The sequence below is a fragment of the Suricata suricatta genome, chromosome 17 (genome assembly GCF_006229205.1).
Source record: "Suricata suricatta isolate VVHF042 chromosome 17, meerkat_22Aug2017_6uvM2_HiC, whole genome shotgun sequence".
Taxonomy (NCBI): domain Eukaryota; kingdom Metazoa; phylum Chordata; class Mammalia; order Carnivora; family Herpestidae; genus Suricata; species Suricata suricatta.
Window position 1 is genome coordinate 24,891,406 of NC_043716.1, and position 18,142 is coordinate 24,909,547.

At 35.1% G+C, this 18,142-nt stretch overlaps 1 protein-coding gene across 1 annotated transcript in view; it reads right to left on the minus strand.

Moving 5' to 3' along the window:
- The window catches only part of BRIP1 (BRCA1 interacting protein C-terminal helicase 1), a 177,006-nt gene that overhangs the window by 50,620 nt on the left and 108,244 nt on the right, over positions 1-18,142 (minus strand). The window contains exons 14-15 of the mRNA XM_029927829.1: positions 12,504-12,663; positions 11,417-11,538 (exon numbers count right to left, since the gene is read on the minus strand). Coding sequence (XP_029783689.1) covers positions 11,417-11,538; positions 12,504-12,663 — 282 coding nt within the window. The remainder of the gene's footprint in view (positions 1-11,416; positions 11,539-12,503; positions 12,664-18,142) is intronic.

Here is an 18,142-nt window from a genome sequence, read left to right on the forward strand (position 1 = left end):
TTCTTTCTGCTAAGAATACTCTTACCCATTCTGTTCACCTATGTAAGTCTTAGCCTTCTAGGACACTATCTAAGTGTCAGCCTAAATATCACTTCCTCAGGAAGTCTTTCTTTACTCACAAAGACCAGGTCAGGATTCTGTTATACATTCTCATAGTTCTTTTGACTTTTTCTTACAGCCTTTATCACAACTGTAATTAACTATTTATTACTTTAATGTCCCTATTCCTTGCTAGACTGTAAGTTCCAAGAGTCATAGGGCTATAATCAGTGTAGTGGTTCACTGTGTCACCAATCAATGAAGCACTGGTACTCTTAGCAGACAGTTAAAAAATGGTTAAGTACTCTGAATAGTCTTAATGATATGAATAATCTTGTTGTAATCTGGCCTTTGGTGAGGCCATTCCACTTTATCAAATGTTTGTATGTTTCAATATCATTGTAGACAAGATTCAAATCTCATCTCTCTGCGTCCTTCATCTATTTTAGGCAAATCTAAGTAAACGGATATCTTGATGAGATGTGAAAGGTATTGCTTAATTTATTTTCTCTTAGCATTTGAACACTCAGATTCAGTACCACCAAAACTCTGTAACATATTCATGTCCTTTACTAAAGACTTTAGTAGTACCGAGACAGTATCCTGTTCATTTTTATAATTACTATATTTAGTACAAATTGGGCTCTTAGTAAAAGCTTATTATATGAATGAATACTTGAGACAGAGAGTGTGAGCAGAGGAGGGGCAAAGAGTGGGGGGAGGGGGGCAAAGAATGCAAACCGGGCTCTGTGCTGACAGCAGAGATCCCGATGCAGGGCTGGAACTCACAAACTGTGAGATCATGACCTGAGCTGAAGTCTGAGTTAACTGTCTGAGTCACCCAGGCTCCCCAATGCTGTTTTCTTCTGGAGGCAGGCAAAGGCTAACTAACAAGCCCTTTCCTGAGGTTTATAAAATGCCAAGGATGCATGGAAGTCTACAAATTTATATATGTTTGTTATAAAGTCAATAACTAATTTGACATGCTTATATTTTTCATTTGAGTATAACTTTTCAAAACTGATTAAAATAATATATTCAAATAGTTCAGTACCTTCAGAGCTAAGAAAAGTTCCCTAAACAAAAAAATAATAGTATGTCAAAACTAAGATAACTAATCAGAACATCCTCTGAATTTTAAATAGTTTCCAAATAAAATCAATTTTAATAACTCAACATACTATATTAATAAAGAAAAATAATACACATAAAATTTATCATCCTAAGTTATTTCAATTCCTGTAAGAGTACTTCTGATATTGAATGTTACCATCAAATATTATGAAACCAATTATAAAAATCTAATATACCACTTGAACATTTTTAAAGTATAAAAATTTTCTGCCATATGCCATGGTTTTATGAATTTTCCACAGGGGAGTAAAGGCACAATATCTATGAAAAAATATTTCTATATACTACCAAACTATGTTAAGGAATATAAATAAAATTCAATTTTAAAAATCTAAATATTGTACCATATAATGTCTACAAATTACAAATATGCCACCAATTTGAGATGTAGATGTCTGATTTAGAAAGTTGAAGGCTTTCGTAGTTCTTAGATCATACTAATTGGCCAAAGGATTTGCTTTAGATATCCATTAAATGGCAGCCTTGTTATATTGTGACTTAACTGAATTAAAAGAAAACTTTTCTTTCAGTTATACTTTTCCACTGACATCTAATCATATAAAGGCCTTGGTTCACATTTCTGCCGCTCAAATACTATGGTTTCATGCACGGAAAGTTTTCTTTTTAACTATTACACGATTAAGTATGTCCTTATAGAATGATCAGAAGCATCTGGGAAAGGTGGAAGTGAAAAAAAATCCTCACTGGGAAAGTTAGCTTAATGCTTGCCCTTCAGAGTGGCCCATTATCAACATTTCATAGTGGGTTTCTTTATTTTCAGGTCCCTGAGGTATGTGCAATAAATTATGACTTGAACTAAACAAGTCACACTTGGCTCCAAAATGAAATTTTCCTACCTCTACTTTCTAGTCCCCAAGGTGGGAAGAGGAAATCCTGGTCACAGCCAAAGAAGTCATATTTTTGGCTCTAACATACATTTTCCTGCTTCTCTAAAAGCCAGACTCTGCAATTCAGACTATAAGAGTCTTAACTTAGTATTTTAAACTGTATTTTCATTTTTACTTCCATAATCTGTGTCTCAAATTTAAGAAAAAAATTTTAGTATCATAAAATTAATGTCATTGCTCTTTTTCCCACTCAAATCACTTTTCTAACTCAGACACTGATCTTAACCTTTTAAAATATGAATTCAATGAAACAATGGAGAAAATAATGTAGAAACAGATTATTTCCAGAAGCTGTAATATTTAAGGTTTTCAATATAAATAGCTTCTGCTTATTTCTGTATGATAGACTGAGCATTATTATAAAAGTCCTATTAATATAAAGTCCTAAGTTATAGTCTAGTAATTTGAAGCAATATTTTAGTTTTGGAAGAGCCATTTATGGAAAATCTTAAGTTCATCATCTCATTTCACTGAAAACATTCAGATGGCAAACATACCTTAAGATGACTCAGAGAGTTGTGTCTTATATAATCCTCTCGCATTAAGTATGAGCAGAACCTGTTGGCCTTGTGAAGAAGTAAACTGCCAGGTGGTGAGAGGGCTTGTGAGAAGGCCACAGGGCAAGGAGCTCTGCGTACCCTCTGTGAGATGAGAGTCGCCCCTGGCTGGATCAGTCTTACAACCATAAGGAGCTAAATTCTGCCAACATCCTGGATAAGCTTGGAAGAAGACCCCAAGGTCCAGATAAGAACACAAACCAACCAACATTTTGACTGCAGCCTGTGGAAGCCTGGGGAAAGAAGCTGACTAAGCCCTACCTAGATGCCCACCCCACAGAAACTGTGACATTAAGAAATGTATGCTGTTTTAAGCCACTATGTGATAATTTATAATGCAGCAACAGAAAAATTATTATATATAAAGAGTGACAATCAGTATTATCAATATAGGATTTATTCTGTTCTTCATTTATTCTGTTCTACTATGTGTTAGCATAAAATGGTACTGGGATGGAGCATTTCCTTCTAGAACTCCTTTAATGACTGTAACAACACACACTGCCTCATTGAAGTCGTATTAATGTTCACTAATGTCCTATTATTATATAATAATGATTAATATCATTACCATGTCTTAATTAAAGTATGTAGAACTGGAAAAATTTTTTAAATTTATTTATTTTGAGGGAGAGAGCATGCACACATGTGCAGGAAAGAGGCAGAGAGAGAGGGAGAGAGAGAGTCCCAAGCAAGCTCCATGGTATCAGTCCAGAGCCTGAATTGGGACTCAAACCCCTGAACCATGGATCATGACCTGAGCAAAAGTCAAGAGTTGACTCCCTGGTGCCCCAGGGTTGTTGTTTTTAATTAACAGTGTCAAGTAAAACAAACAACAAAACTAAATATTATTTTAATAACTTATAGTAAATAGAAATAGACACCTCGGAGATATTGTGGGTTTGATTCCAGACTACTGTGATAAAGCAAGTATGACAATAATACAAGTCAAATGAGTTGTTTCATTTATCAGTACATATAAAAGTTATGATTACACTATACTGTAGTCTATTAAGGGTGCAATAGCATTATGTCTTTAAAAACAAAAACAACACACATGCCTTAATTGCTAAAAATGCTAATCATCATCTGAGTGAGTCGTAATCTTTCTGCTGGTGGGGTTCCTCATTCAGTGTTGATAGCTGCTGACGGATCAGGGTAGTGGTTGCTAAAGGCTGGGTGGCTATGGCAATTTTTTTTTAATAGTTTATTGTCACATTGGTTTTCATACAACACCCAGTGCTCTTCCCCACAAGTGCCCTCCTCCATCACCACCACCTTCCTTCTCCCTCCCTCGTCCCCTCTCCCTTCAACCCTCGGTTTGTTTTCAGTATTCAATAGTCTCTCAGGTTTTGTGTCCCTTTCTCTCCCCAACTCTCTTTCCCCCTTCCCCTCCCTATGGTCCTCCATTAGGTTTCTCCTGTTCTCCTGTTAGACCTATGAGTGCAAACATATGGTATCTGTCCTTCTCCACCTGACTTTCGCTTAGCATGACACTCTCGAGGTCCATCCACTTTGCTACAAATGTGACAACGATGAAGTCTGTCATATTGATTGACTCTTCTTTTCATGAACTCTCTCTATAGCACATGGTACTGTTTAATGGCATTTTACCCACAGTGGAATTTCTTTCAAAATTGGGAATCCATTCTCTCAAACCCTGCCACTTATTTATCAACTAAGTTTATGTACTATTCTAAATCTTTTGCTGTCATTTCAACAATCTTCACAGCATCTTCACTGGGAGATTACATCAAGAAACCAATTTCTTTGCTCATCTATAGAAGCACTTCCTTTTCCATTAAATTCTTATCATGAGATTGGAGGAATTCAATCACATCCTTAGATTCTACTTCTAACTCTAGTTCTCTTGGTATTTCTACCACATTTCCACTTAAGTCTTTTTTATATTTTTTTAAAAAAATTAATGTTTATTTTTGACAGAGAAAGGGAGGGAGAGTGGGGTTGGGGCAGAGAGTGAGGGAGACACAGAATAGGAAGCAGGCTCCAGGCTCTGAGCTTTCAGCACAGAGCCCGACACAAGACTCAAATTCATGATCCATAAGATCATGACCTGAGCTGAAGTTGGATGTCCAACTGACCAAGCCACCCAGACACCCCTCCACTGAAGTCTTGAATCCCTCAAAGTCATATCTGAGGGTGGGAATCAACTCCTTCCAAACTCCTGTTAATACTGTTATTTCTACCTCTTCTCATGAATCATAAGGCATTAATGGCATCTAGAATAATGAATCCTTTCCAGAAGGTTTTCAGTTGACTTTGCCCAGATCCATTAGAGAAATCCCTAACAAATAATGCCTTATAAAAATGTATTTCTTAAACAGTAAGACTTGAAAGTCAAAATTACTCCTTGATCCATGAGCTGCAGGATGAATGTGGTATTAGCAGGCATGAAAACAACACTAATCTCATTGCATTTCTTCATCACAGCTCTTGGGTGACCAGGTGCATTGTCAACGAGCAGTCGTATTTTGAAAGTAATCTTTCTTTTTTTTTTCTTTTTTCCTGAGCAGTAGGTCTCAGGAGTGGGCTTAAAATATTCAGTAAATCATGCTGTAAACAGATGTGTTGTCATCCAAGCTTTGTTGCTCCATTTACAGAACACAGGCAGAGTAGACTGAGCATAATTTATGGGCCCCAAGATTTTCAGAATGGGAAATGAGCACTGGCTTCAGGTTAAAGTCACTAGCTGCATTAGCCACTAAGAAAAGTCAGCCCATCCTTTGAAGCTTTGAAGCCAGGAACTGATTTCTCCTTTCTAGATGTTCTAGTACTAGAGGGCCTCTTTTTCCAATGTAAGGTTGTTTCATCTACATTGAAAATCTGTTGTGTAGTGTAGTCACTTTGATTAATTATCTTTCTAGATCTTCTGGATAACTGCTGCTTCTACATTAGTACCTGCTGCTTCACCTTGCACTTTAATACTATGACGATGGCTTCATGAACCAATCTCTGCTAACTTCAAACTTTTCTTCTGCAACTTCCTCACCTCACTCAGCCATCACAGAATTAAAGATAACTAAGGCCTTACTCTGGATTAGGTGTTGGCTTAAGGGAATGTTGTGGCTGGTTTAATCTTCTATTAAGACCACAAAAACTTTCTCCATCAGCAATAAGTTTATTTTGTCCATCATTTTTTGTTCATTGGACTAGCATTTTAAATTTCCTTAAAAAAACTTTTCCTTTGCATTCACAACTTTGCTGTTTGGCACAAAAGGCCTAGCTTTCAGCCTATCTCAGCTTTCAACATGCCTTCCTCACCAAGCTTAATCATTTCTAGCTTTTGATTTAAAGTGAGACATGTGACACTTGAATACTCAGAGGTCACTGAAAGGTTATTAACTGGACCAATTTCAATATTGTGGTGTCTCAGGAAATAGGCCCAAGAAGAGGGAGAGAGATGGGAAAACAGCCAGTCAGTGGAGTAATCAGAAATACATATGATGAATAGATAAAGAAGATGTGGCATATATATATGATGAACATTACTCCGCCAGCAAAAAGAATGAAACCTTTCCATATGCAATAACATGGATGAAGCTAGAAGGTATTACGCTAAGCAAAATAAGTTAGTCAGATAAAGAAAAATACCATATGGTTTTACTCATATTTGAAATTTAAGAAACAACATAGATAAATATATGAGAAGTGGGGGGTGGGAGAGAAGAGAGAAAAACAAACCCCAAGAGACTAGATTAGGTGGGTGATGGGTACTAAAGAGGGCACTTGTGATGAGCACTGGATGTTGTATGTAAGTGTGAATCACTGAATTTCACTCCCAAAACCAATACTGCACTGTATGTTAACAAACAAAAATTTAAATTAAAAGAAAAATTTTAAAAAGAGGTATGCCTATATTAAATACATATTTAACTTTTAGTTCTAGTTAATTAATTTTAGTTCAATCAATATATTGAATATACTTAATACTTAAATATAATAAATATAAAGGAAGCCACCCAGACAAATATATATGTAAACATATATATTTAAGACTTAAGTATATTAAGTAATATGTTTATATTAAGTTGTTAATTAAACCGACATTTATTTTTTAAAATCAATATTTATTAAATACTCACTATATTCTAATTATAGAGCAAAGGTGTTTAAGAAATTATCCTAATCCTTAAAGACACCATCCTTGAAGACACCATCTAATAGATTATAAAGTGTATTTGTAAGCACTAAAATATAATATAATGAAGGCATTATAGAATGTGCTTTAGGAAGAAATAAAGGAACTGGTAAGGAGAACTATGTAGCTAAATATACAAGCCAGTATTATTATACTTTTAGTTTGTAATTCTTTTTTTCTACATGATTTAAAAGGTAAATGCATAAAATAATAATTATAAATTATGTTAATGAGCATACAAGGTATAAAAATGCAATCTATGTCAGTAACGATAAAAAAGGGAAGGACAGAGATTAAGATGTTACTCGTAATACCCAAAGTAATACCAATAACAAAAGATGTACACAAAAGAAAAGAAGGGGACCAAAATAGTACAGAATAAAAATAACAACTAAATACAAAAAGGGGTAATACTGAAGCAACTGAGGAACAAAAAGCACATAAAACACACAGAAAACAAATAGCTAAATAGAACTAAGACCTTTTTTTTTTTTTTTACCAGTAATTACTTTGTGAATAGATTAAACTCTCCAACCAAAAGGCACAGTTTGGCTGAATGAATTTAAAAAATCATATGGTGTCTACAAGTGACTCATTTCAGATATAAGGAAGTTGAACTCTTAGTTTACGTCATACACAAAAACCTACTTAGTACACCTAAGGTGGCTCAGTCAGTTAAGTGTCCAACTCTTGGTTTCGGCTAAAGTCATGATCTTACAGTTTGGTTTGTGGGATCCAGCCCAGCGTAGGCCTCTGTGCTCACAGTGCAGAGGCTGCTTGGGATTCTCTCTGCCCCTCCCCTGCTCATACTCTCTCTCCCAAAATAAATAAACATTTTTTAAAAATTTACTCAAAACGGGATCATGTATCTAAATTTCAGAGCTCAAACTATGAAACTCTTTGAAGAAAATGGGGACAGATCTGCATGGCCTAGATTTGACAATAGTTTCCTAACAATGACACCAATAGCATAGGCAAAAACGAAACAATATAGTGACTTCATTATCAAACTTTTTATTTCTCTTATATTTTGTTTATACTTGTATATGTATATATTTATATTCTTTTATATTTTGTCCATAAATTAAATTATTATATTTAATTACTAAATAAATGTATTATTAAATAAATATATTTGTGTTACTTATAATTATAAATTTATAATTTATAAATTTAATTTATAATTTTTTCTTTTTATCCCAAATAAATATTATCAATAACTTGTTGGATTATTTATGAATTTTAAGAAACCACCCATAATGGTGTTCTGATTTATTTCAAGTATTCAGATTTTTTTTTAGGTATTGATAGCTATATTCTGGTCATTTCCAAATGATAAAAGGCCTTCCTAATTATAAACATTGCATACCTATACTCTTAAAGCTTATAAACATTCGTCTTTTGAGTGGATACCTTACATATATTCTGTAGTTATTAAAAAAAAACCCCAAAACTCCTTTTTGGAGTCTTGATTCTAAGCCTTTTGCCATGTGTGATAGAAAATAACCACACCCCTCCCATTGCTCCTGACTTTGGGCTTAGTGAGGCATATAACATGCTTTGGGCAATAGGTTAACAGATGTGAGTGATGTAAGTAGGTATTTGAAAAGTTTGCACAAGCAAGCCTGCCTTCTTCTGTCTCTGACAAGGTATAAAACATGGTAACAGGCTCTGGCTGCTCTGCTGGTATACAAAGGATGAGATACAGGGAGAGCAGAGCTGATCCAATCGGGCCAAACCTACATTGGTGAAACCATCGCAGGGTGACTGAGCCCAGCTGAAGTCAGCCGAGCCGCCCAGCCAAGCTCACCCAGATCGTCTACGACCCAGCTACCACCCCCACCAACTGATGTGTGACTCATAACAGATGACTGATGTTTTAAGCCATTAAGTTTCAGAATTGTTTACTTCACAGGAAGAATTTATCTAGACATAAGGCAGGAAGAAATACACTTCCCTTATATCTGGTATTGCCAGTAAGGAATTTTCCTCTTTGTCCCTTGTCCCTGCAGTTTGGACTATGCTTAGGTCTACTCCACCTGCCCCTTTCAGGAACTACTGGGGAAACTTCTTGAGAATTACCCTCTTCCTCTGCACCCAGATCTCACTGAAGCCTTTTGTTTTGCTACTCTGTATACTATCACTGTAATTCAGGTAAGCAGAACTGTAACAAGCAAGACCACTTACTAAAGAATGTCAGAGCAGGTTACCAGCTATCTTTTCTGTATGACAGAGTGAGACACTGCCTGAGAAAAGGCTGAGGAAAGAGAGCATTAAGAACTCAATACTGGTGCAATAACAGTGCCCATAATCATAGTTGTTGGGAGTGAGAGTAAATCGAAAGTAAATGTAATTTTTTTCACAAGTAACATTTTCTTTAAATGTAAATTTTTTTCAAAGAATGACATAAAAAATCTTTATTGTTACTATATTTTCTTAAAACTTGTTTTCTAGTAAAACAAACAAAATAGGAAAAGTTACAGTTTCTTTTGATAGCTAGCTGCAATATCATTTCTTTCTCTTCTCAGACGTAATCACTATGAGTTTGATGTGAATTAATCCTTTCAAGGCTTGCTATTTTTGTGAGCATAGTGTTTTGTACAACCTAGTATCAGCCAAAAAGCTATCTTCTTTTGGAGTCCTCAAGTATTCATACACAGGTCCAAGAAAGAGAGGTGATATAAGCAAAAATTTAAAGAGCTAGTTTTAGAAAAAAAATATATTTAAGACATTGGGAGAATGTGTGGTACAAAGAGGGGAAAGGGACTCTCTCCACTTTAACAAAGCAGCATTAGTACAAGGATATAGGGCCAAGGTAAAATGATAAGACATCAAAGAGAGACAGTACCTACTGCCAACAGCCGTACCGTCAGCAGCATTGAGCTGCACTGGAATGTGGCTGAAAGCTGTTGATAGTGAACACAACAGTTTGCTTGAATGGATGTCAACTATTTCATCAGTACTGTAGTCAGAGGCAGAATTAACCATTTTAGGATAGGAGCTTTGAACATGATTGTTAGCACTCTCAATAAGAGTCATAGTATTTGAAGAAAGGTAGTGAAAGCCACTAAAGTCAGTGAAGGCTGAAAGGATTAGGTAATCTCCTAAGGACTTTCAGAAATTTTCAAGAGATCCACCTGAGCCAAAGTTGGATGCTTAACCCACTGAGCCACCAGATGCCCCATGGGACAGTTGATATAGTTTAAATATGGACTGTGGATTGGAAAATAGCATTTTGTTGGTGCTAAAATTTTTTCTTGATAATTACACTATGGTTATTTAAGAGAATGTCCTTGTTCTTAGGAAGTGTAGAACTGAAGTATTTAGGGGTAAAGGAACATGATGGCTGCAGTTTACCTTCAAATAACTGAGAGAGACAATAATAAAGCAAATGGGGCAAAATATTAACAATTAGTAAAGCTGGTTAAAGGGTACAGAAATTTTCTGAAATAATCTTGCAATCTTTTTTAAGTTTAAAATGACAAGTTATTTAAAAAAAAAAAAAGAGGTTAGGGAAGAGTAGGAGTTAACCAGAGAAATACTGCTTATTACTGTTAATATTATATAATTCACAGTATTAACAATAAATGTAACGGCCTAGGAAAAGAATTCTTGCTTTGGTATATGACCCTAACAGGCGTACCCTAGAAAGAGGGATATAAATTATACTCAGTCAGCTCAAAGGCCAGAAAACCTGAAGTCTGGGTCTCAAATGGCTAGAACCTTCAACGTCTAGTGCAGAGCAAGAGAAAATCCTTCCTGGTGGAAAATAACATCACCCGAGGCTTCAAATTATTGCTATAAATAATTTTTCAAATAAAATGGTTAGCAGTCGATGATAATGAAGTAAAACTCCTATTTCTGGCCATTGTAGAATAACTGGTTTGGAATATCCCTCCTTCCACTGAAGTAAATGTAAAACTGGACAAAACAGATAAAGCAGTTGCTTTCAGGGAGCAGATATGAGGTAGTCTAAGACTATAATCTCTGAGATGAGGGAAACCATTTGGTGAGCTCCATGATTCTCAGCCCTCTTCCTGGTATAATTTCCTGACAAAAGCACAAAGCAATGATATGCAAGCAGAGTATGGTGGTCCTACTGAACCGAGGCTCGAGATCAGATTTTGGAGCAGCTAAAATCACTGAAATAGCAGGGCTCGGCATGGCATTGAGAGAAGGGAGACAGACAGAGAAAGACCCCTAGAATTCCCTGAGGAATGCTTGTAAGTCTGTCGCTAAGAGCTTGGTAAGATACAAATTGCTAGGCTCCACCTATAGTTTCTGACTCAGTTCTATATGTCTATCAAGTTCCCAGATGACACTGATACTCCTGATCCAAGACCACACTCTAAAAATCACCCTATTGAGAAAAGACAACATAAATTAAAAATAAAATACATCCATATCTACCAAACCTTTCTCACTCATTCTGAATCACCAAAGCATTAAAAATCTGAGGATACAAGAACATATAATTAACTTTATATAAAGATCAACAACTTTTGCATCTAAAACTAATATTACACTGTATGTTAACAAATTGGAATTTAAGCAAAAACTACAAAAAAAAAGATCAACAACCTCTGTGGTAAACAAAACTTAAGGTTTTGATGGCCTACCTGTAGATCTTTCACATTCGGAAAAGGAATCCCTATTGTTATGACAGCACGGGCATTGTCATCTGAGAAATCCAGACCCTCACTCACTTTACCACGACAAACTGCTATCAAGAGGGCTCCATCTTAAGCAATAAAAAATAAATATTTTAAAAAGTACACCTAAAATTCCTCAAAACTACTTATTCTTGTCATTCTGAAAAGATCTAATGAGGTAATTTTAGCAATTTTTAAAAATCAAAATAAAAAACTATGATTAGATAGAGTTTGAAAAGGGCCACAAAATTGCATTTCCAGGTAATATGGCACCAAACCAACTTACAAATTGTATCTCCCAGATAGCTTACACAGAGAAATTACATCAGAGTAAAATTAACTTGCAGATGAACTGAGAAATTTTATGCACCATCTCATTTATCTTTAAAAGAGTAAAACTGCAATCATTACGTTTACCATCAGAATGTAAAGTCCTCAGAATGATTTAAACAACCCTAGTTTGTACTATAGATTAAATCAATATTATATTGGAAAGCATTTAAAACATACACAGAACACTCCTTATATAATCTTACCATTCTGACAATATTGACAATTATGTTACAGTATCTTTAAGATGGTGCACTATTCAAAAGTCATTATTACTACTAGCCCTTCCTGTCAAACTTTCTATGGACATTCTCTAAACTTGAAATTGAGACTTCAGCTGTGCTTTGAAAACTCAAATTTGCCTTACGGAATAGAATGTAAGCATAAAGTACATTATTTGTATCAAAATGAGGGGCTCAATTGGCTACTAAGGTGGATATTTCTGCATGCTCCATCCATCCTCCTTCACAGAACATGTTAGGTAGTGAGGAAGACTGTACTATCTTCCTAACCTGAATCTACGCTGTTTCTTCAAGTTGAATTGGCATCTCCAATGAAAATATTCATAGGAGAACAACTCCAAATAAAAGAAAGTCTTTTAACCCAGATTCTCTTAGGTGCAATTCATTTAAAAGGTAACATAAATAAAATTCTGACAGCATCAACTTCTTACTTTATGATAAAAAACATTTTTTTCATTGACCATCGAATAATTTTCAATTACCTTTCTCTCCTTTGTACTTGATTGCATCATAGTATATCTGTAGTAATTCATCAAAATCAATTTTTTCTCCTGCTTGTGGTTCTACAATGACTGTCTTCACCAACTCCAGATTATGCAATAAACCAGTGGAGAGCCAACGTTCTCTTAACTTTTCTAATAACTGGAAAGGAAAGAGAAAAAAATAAACTTTTTGTGTGTCCAACTGAACAAACTTACCTTGGTCTGTTGAAAGAGAATGTGACTACAATGTGACTATGGCAAGTGAATTAATAACCTGTGTTTTACTTTTCTATAAAATGAGAAAAACAGTAACATGCCATAAAGTTGTTACTGGGTTAAATTCATGAACTGATTTTGATAGGTTTAACTGCTACTGCTGCTGTTGCCATTTCTATTACTACTAACATTATTTCTGTTGCTGCTGCTGCTACTTCTATGATTGCTATCTTGGGGTTTCAAAAGCAGAAAAATGACTTCTGACAAAGCTGATAAATTTTAAGTTATCGCTTTAAAATTATTTTTTAATGTTTATTTATTTTTGAGAGAGAGCAAGAGTGAGCACAAGTGGGGGAAGGGCAGAGAGAGAGGGAGACACAGAGTCCGAAGCAGGCTCCAGGCTCTGAGCTGTCAGCACCGAGCCCGACGTGGGACTCGAGCTCACAGACTGCGAGATCATCACCTGGGCCGAAGTCGGATGCTTAACTGATTGAGCCAGCCACCCAGGCACCCCTTCACTTATCTCTTTAAGCCTAAAGTGAAATTCCTTAATTTCCTCAACTGAAGATTCTTAAAGATCATTATACCTAGTCCTTAGGCAGCTAAGCTGTTTAAAATTTTGATCACCATTAATAAACTGAATTAAGTAAATATATATACAGAAACTCAGGTAGCTAACAAGTAGAAAATATACAAGCACAAAAGAACATTTATTAAAAAAAAAAAAAAAACTATGTGCTAGACGACTAAAGGACTTTCAACAAATTTCAAAGAACCTTTATCAGATTAACCACATATTCTAAGGCGCCTGGGTAGCTCAGTTTGTTTAGCATCCAACTCTTAATTTTGGCTCAGGTTGTGATCTCAGAATTTGTGAGATGAAGCCCCCCCCTCGGGCTTTGCACTGATAGCGTGGGGTCTGCTTGGGATTCTCTCTCTGCCCTCCCCACTCATATGCTCATGCACAAGCAGGCACACTGCCTCCAAATAAATAAACATTTTAAAGATTAACCACAGATTCTAACAACTGTGTAACTTTAGACTAACAAACAATACAAAGTTAGTAGGGTAAAAAAAACCCCAACAAACTCAACACTAAAGATTATATTCTTAAAGAACACATGGGTTATATGTCAATTATATCTCAACAAAACAAGAAAAAAACATATGGTTAAAAAAGAAAAACACAGTAAAATTAATGACATCTTTAGGTATGAATAAGAAAAGGACCCACAATCCAAATATGGGATTCAATAAAGATAATACATAGAAATATACTTGTAGCTAAGGATGTATTTATTTTAGAAACCTGAAACTCAATGAAGCATTCTTTTGAAGAAGCTAGAAAACCAGGGCCCCCTGGGTGACTCAGTCCGTTGAACTTCTGACTTTGGCTCAGGTCATAATCTCACCATTTGTGAGTTCAATCCCCACTTGGGCTCTCTGCTGTCAGTGCAGAGCCCTCTTCAGATCCTCTGTCTCCCTGTCCTTCTGCCCCTCCCCAGCTCCCACTTGCTCCCTCAAAAATAAACAAACATTAAAAAAAGAGGAAAAAAATAGAAAAACAAACAAACACTAAATGCAAAGAAAGTAGAAGTTAACAATAACCATAAGAGCTGAAATAAAAACGCAAAAGCCAATATTAGGATTATTATCATTTAAACTGACTTGTTTTACCCACTTGTTCTTTGCAGAGTTCTATGTAATGTGGGCCAATTATTCTATTATAGGCAACAGGACATTACCCCAAATTCCCTAGAAAACAAACACTAATTTTTATTAGATGACTTATTTCCTCAGAACTTCACCTTTATCTATTTTTAGAAGTAAATTTAATCAGATCCTAAGACAAAACTGTTATCACTGCTATAGTGTAAATGTTTTAGTCCCCTCAAAATTCATATGTTGAACTCCGTATCTTCAAAGATGATGGTATTATGAAGTGGGCACTTTGGGAGGCGATTAAGTCACGAGGGTGGAGCTTTCGTGAATGACATGAGTGCTCTTATAAAAGGGGTCCCACAGAGTTCCCTGCTCTTTCCATCATCTGAGACACAGCCAGAAGGCCCTCGCTACCACTCAGGAAAAGGGCTGTATTTCAACGTCATCTTGGATTTCTAGCCTCCAGAGCTGTGAGAAGTAAATTTTTGTTGTTTATAAACTACCAAGTCTGCAGTATTTTAACAGCTGGAACAGACTAAGAAAATTACTAATTGGTAAAATACCTCATTGTGTATTATATAGTGATCAGGATACCCTTATTAATAAAAAGAAAAATTCTCTATTAGCACCATGTGATTTAGGTTTTAAAAAAAAAGGGAGAGCTATCATTAATCCAAAAGTCTTTAATGAGTGCCTCAGGATTGGGTATTAAAATTTGCTTTTTGAATATGCACTGCTTCTGAGTCAGTCTCTCATCAGTGCTAGGAATTATTAAACCTTGTGACAGTATTCAGAGCTACAGTGTCTATGGGAAAGTCAAAATGAGTCTTCAACTGAAAAGACAAGACTATTATAAAGTTGATAATGCTCAGAATAATACAGTAATTTCTTTACATTTTCTACTGAATAACCAGTTTAGAAGAGGATATAAATATCCTAAGAATGTAAAACTGGATAAAATGTGTCATGAATTTGTGTAACTATTAATACTCAATGGAATTTAACCCAGTGATATATGGTTTTCTGTTCTCTGAACACACAGCTAGGATTTCATCTCTGATTCCTTGATCTTGAGATAATACGTATTTAACATTCAAGATCTGAGGAATACCTCTTATTTTACTTGAGAAAGATCATCAAGTTGGTAATTCCAGAATGTATTCCATAGAATCTATTTAAGAAGGCAATTTGAGAAATAACAAAGAAATTAGTCAATGTACATCATTTACCTCCGAAGAAATTCCCATTATATAGAAAAGAATTTAGAACATCAAAAGGTCACATACAATTTAGAAAATATCTAACAAAAGTTTAAAAATTTTCAAAGCAGATATGATATAAGCAACATTTCGAAATTTGTTATAATGAGTGAAGAAAAAACTCTGATTTTTTGGATTCTAAAAACTTCAAAATCTATGAACAATGAAAATGGCCACAGATTTATAAATAACTCATGAATATTGTAATTAAAAAGTATAATATACACCATCAATCACTTCAGGAAACTTCTGGGGAAAATACAAAACAAACTGTCTATGTTAATAGGTCTTTAAAAAATTATCTGCAAAATAAGGCTGTTAAAGTTTGTTGATATATCTGAAGTTTTTAGTTCTACAGCCTTTTCATTCTACTAAATTTTTAAAACCGAATTGTCAGTATCTAATATTTACATATAAGATTATAATGTCAGAGAATAGGAGAGAACAGAAATGGAAAATGTGGGACACATCAAGACAGGCTATTTTTTCTAGGTTTGCACTAGAGTTGAAAAGCTTTATTGGTAATGCCAATTTTATAACTAGGACAAATTTTTTTCCCCTAAATAGAAATCATTCAAATGTGCTTTAATTGAAAAGAACAATTTTTTTCCAGAAAAAAAATTATGCAGTTTGACACCTATCAGCCTCTCCAAACTGCCATACAGTTAAAGCCAACCACAAAGAAATATTTTGGGCAACTTAAGCAAAGATGAGGCAGGGAAGACACAAATAATTGAGCATAATGAGGAGAACTCTTATTTAGAAATTTGCTCTTTAGTTGTATCTATTTTTAGTAAGTTTTGGTGAGAATATGTAGATTTGGAATTCTCATATACTGAAGTGAAAATGGTGCAGGTGCATTGGAAAGAAGCTCTAAACATAGAGCTACCATATGTCCCAGCAATTACACTCATAATTAAATACCCAAGAGAAATGAAAACATACACCTACACAAAAACTTGTATATAAATGTTCATAGTAGCATTATTCATAATATCCCTAAGTAGAAACAACCCAGATATCTTTCATTAGATGACTAAATAAAACATGGTGCATTTTGTGCATTGGAATATTATTCAGCCATAAAAATGAAGTACTGATACATGCTAGAACATGAATGAACCAGGAATATGATATACAGATGACCCTTGAGAAACACAGGTTTTAACTGTGTGGATCCACTTATAAGCAGACTTTTTTCAATACAGCACAGTGCTCTGTGTATATTTTCTCCCCTTTACGATTTTCCTCTAGCTTACTTTATTGAAAGAATACAGAATATAATACATATCAACTGTTATATGTTATCAACTCTTTGTGTTAATATATGTTCATCAACTGTTAATGTTATGGTAAGGCTTTTGGTCAACTGTAAGCTATTAGTAGTTAAGTTTTAGGGAGGCAAAAGTCACACACAGATTTCTGACTGCGCAGGGAGTTAGTGCATTTGTCAAAGGTCAACTGTATCAAGTGAAAAAAGTTAAGACACAAAGAATCCCATACTGCATAATTCTATTTATATATAAGTTTCAGATTAAGTTAATGCATAGAGAACATAAAGTAAATTAGAAGTTGCCTAGGGCTGGGGAAAGGAGAAAGTCTGGGGGAAAATGGAGCGTGATTACTAATGGGCATGGAGTGATGAAAATGTTCAAATATAGTGGTGGATTACTTGCAGAACTTTGTGAATCAGCTAAAAACCACTGAATTTGCACTTTAAATGAAGTGAGCTGTCCTCAAATTATATCACAATAAGGATGTTATACTGAACAAATGATAAATGGGACACAGAACTTCCAAATCACTATGGTGAAAAAGGACAAAAGTCAACTGAATAAGGTTAACAAAAGGGGAAAATAGGTAAAAGAAGGCACAAAATAAGGTGGTAGAAAATAAGTCCAAATGTGCCTAGAATCCAAGCAAACACAAATGAATTTAACTTATTTATTAAAACTGAGAGACTCAGATTGTTTGGAAAAAAGGTAGAGAGGGAGGGAAGGTAGGAAGAAGTGGGGGAAGAAAAAGAATCATTCATATGTTGTTTATCAATAAAGACATTTAAAATTAAACCACATAGAAATCTTTTTTCTTTTAATGTTTATTTATTTTTGAGAGAGAAACACAGTGCAAATGGGGGAGGGACAGAGAGAGGGAGACAAAGAATCTGAAGCAGGCTCCAGGCTCTGAGCTGTCAGGACAGAGCCTAATGCGAGGCTCAAACCCACGATATGTGAGATCATGACCTGAGCCGAAGTTGGCTGCTCAACCGACTGAGCCACCCAGGTGCCCCTAAACCACATAGAAATTGAAAATGAAGATCAGGAAGAAGAAATGCAATGCAAATGCCAAAAGAAATCAGGTAAATCATAGTCATATAAAAAGAGACCTTAAAGTAAAATGTCTTCGTGTGGAGGTTCCTCAAAAAACTATCCACAGAACTCCCTTATGACCCAGCAATAGCACTGCTAGGGATTTACCCAAGGGATACAGAAGTGCTGATGC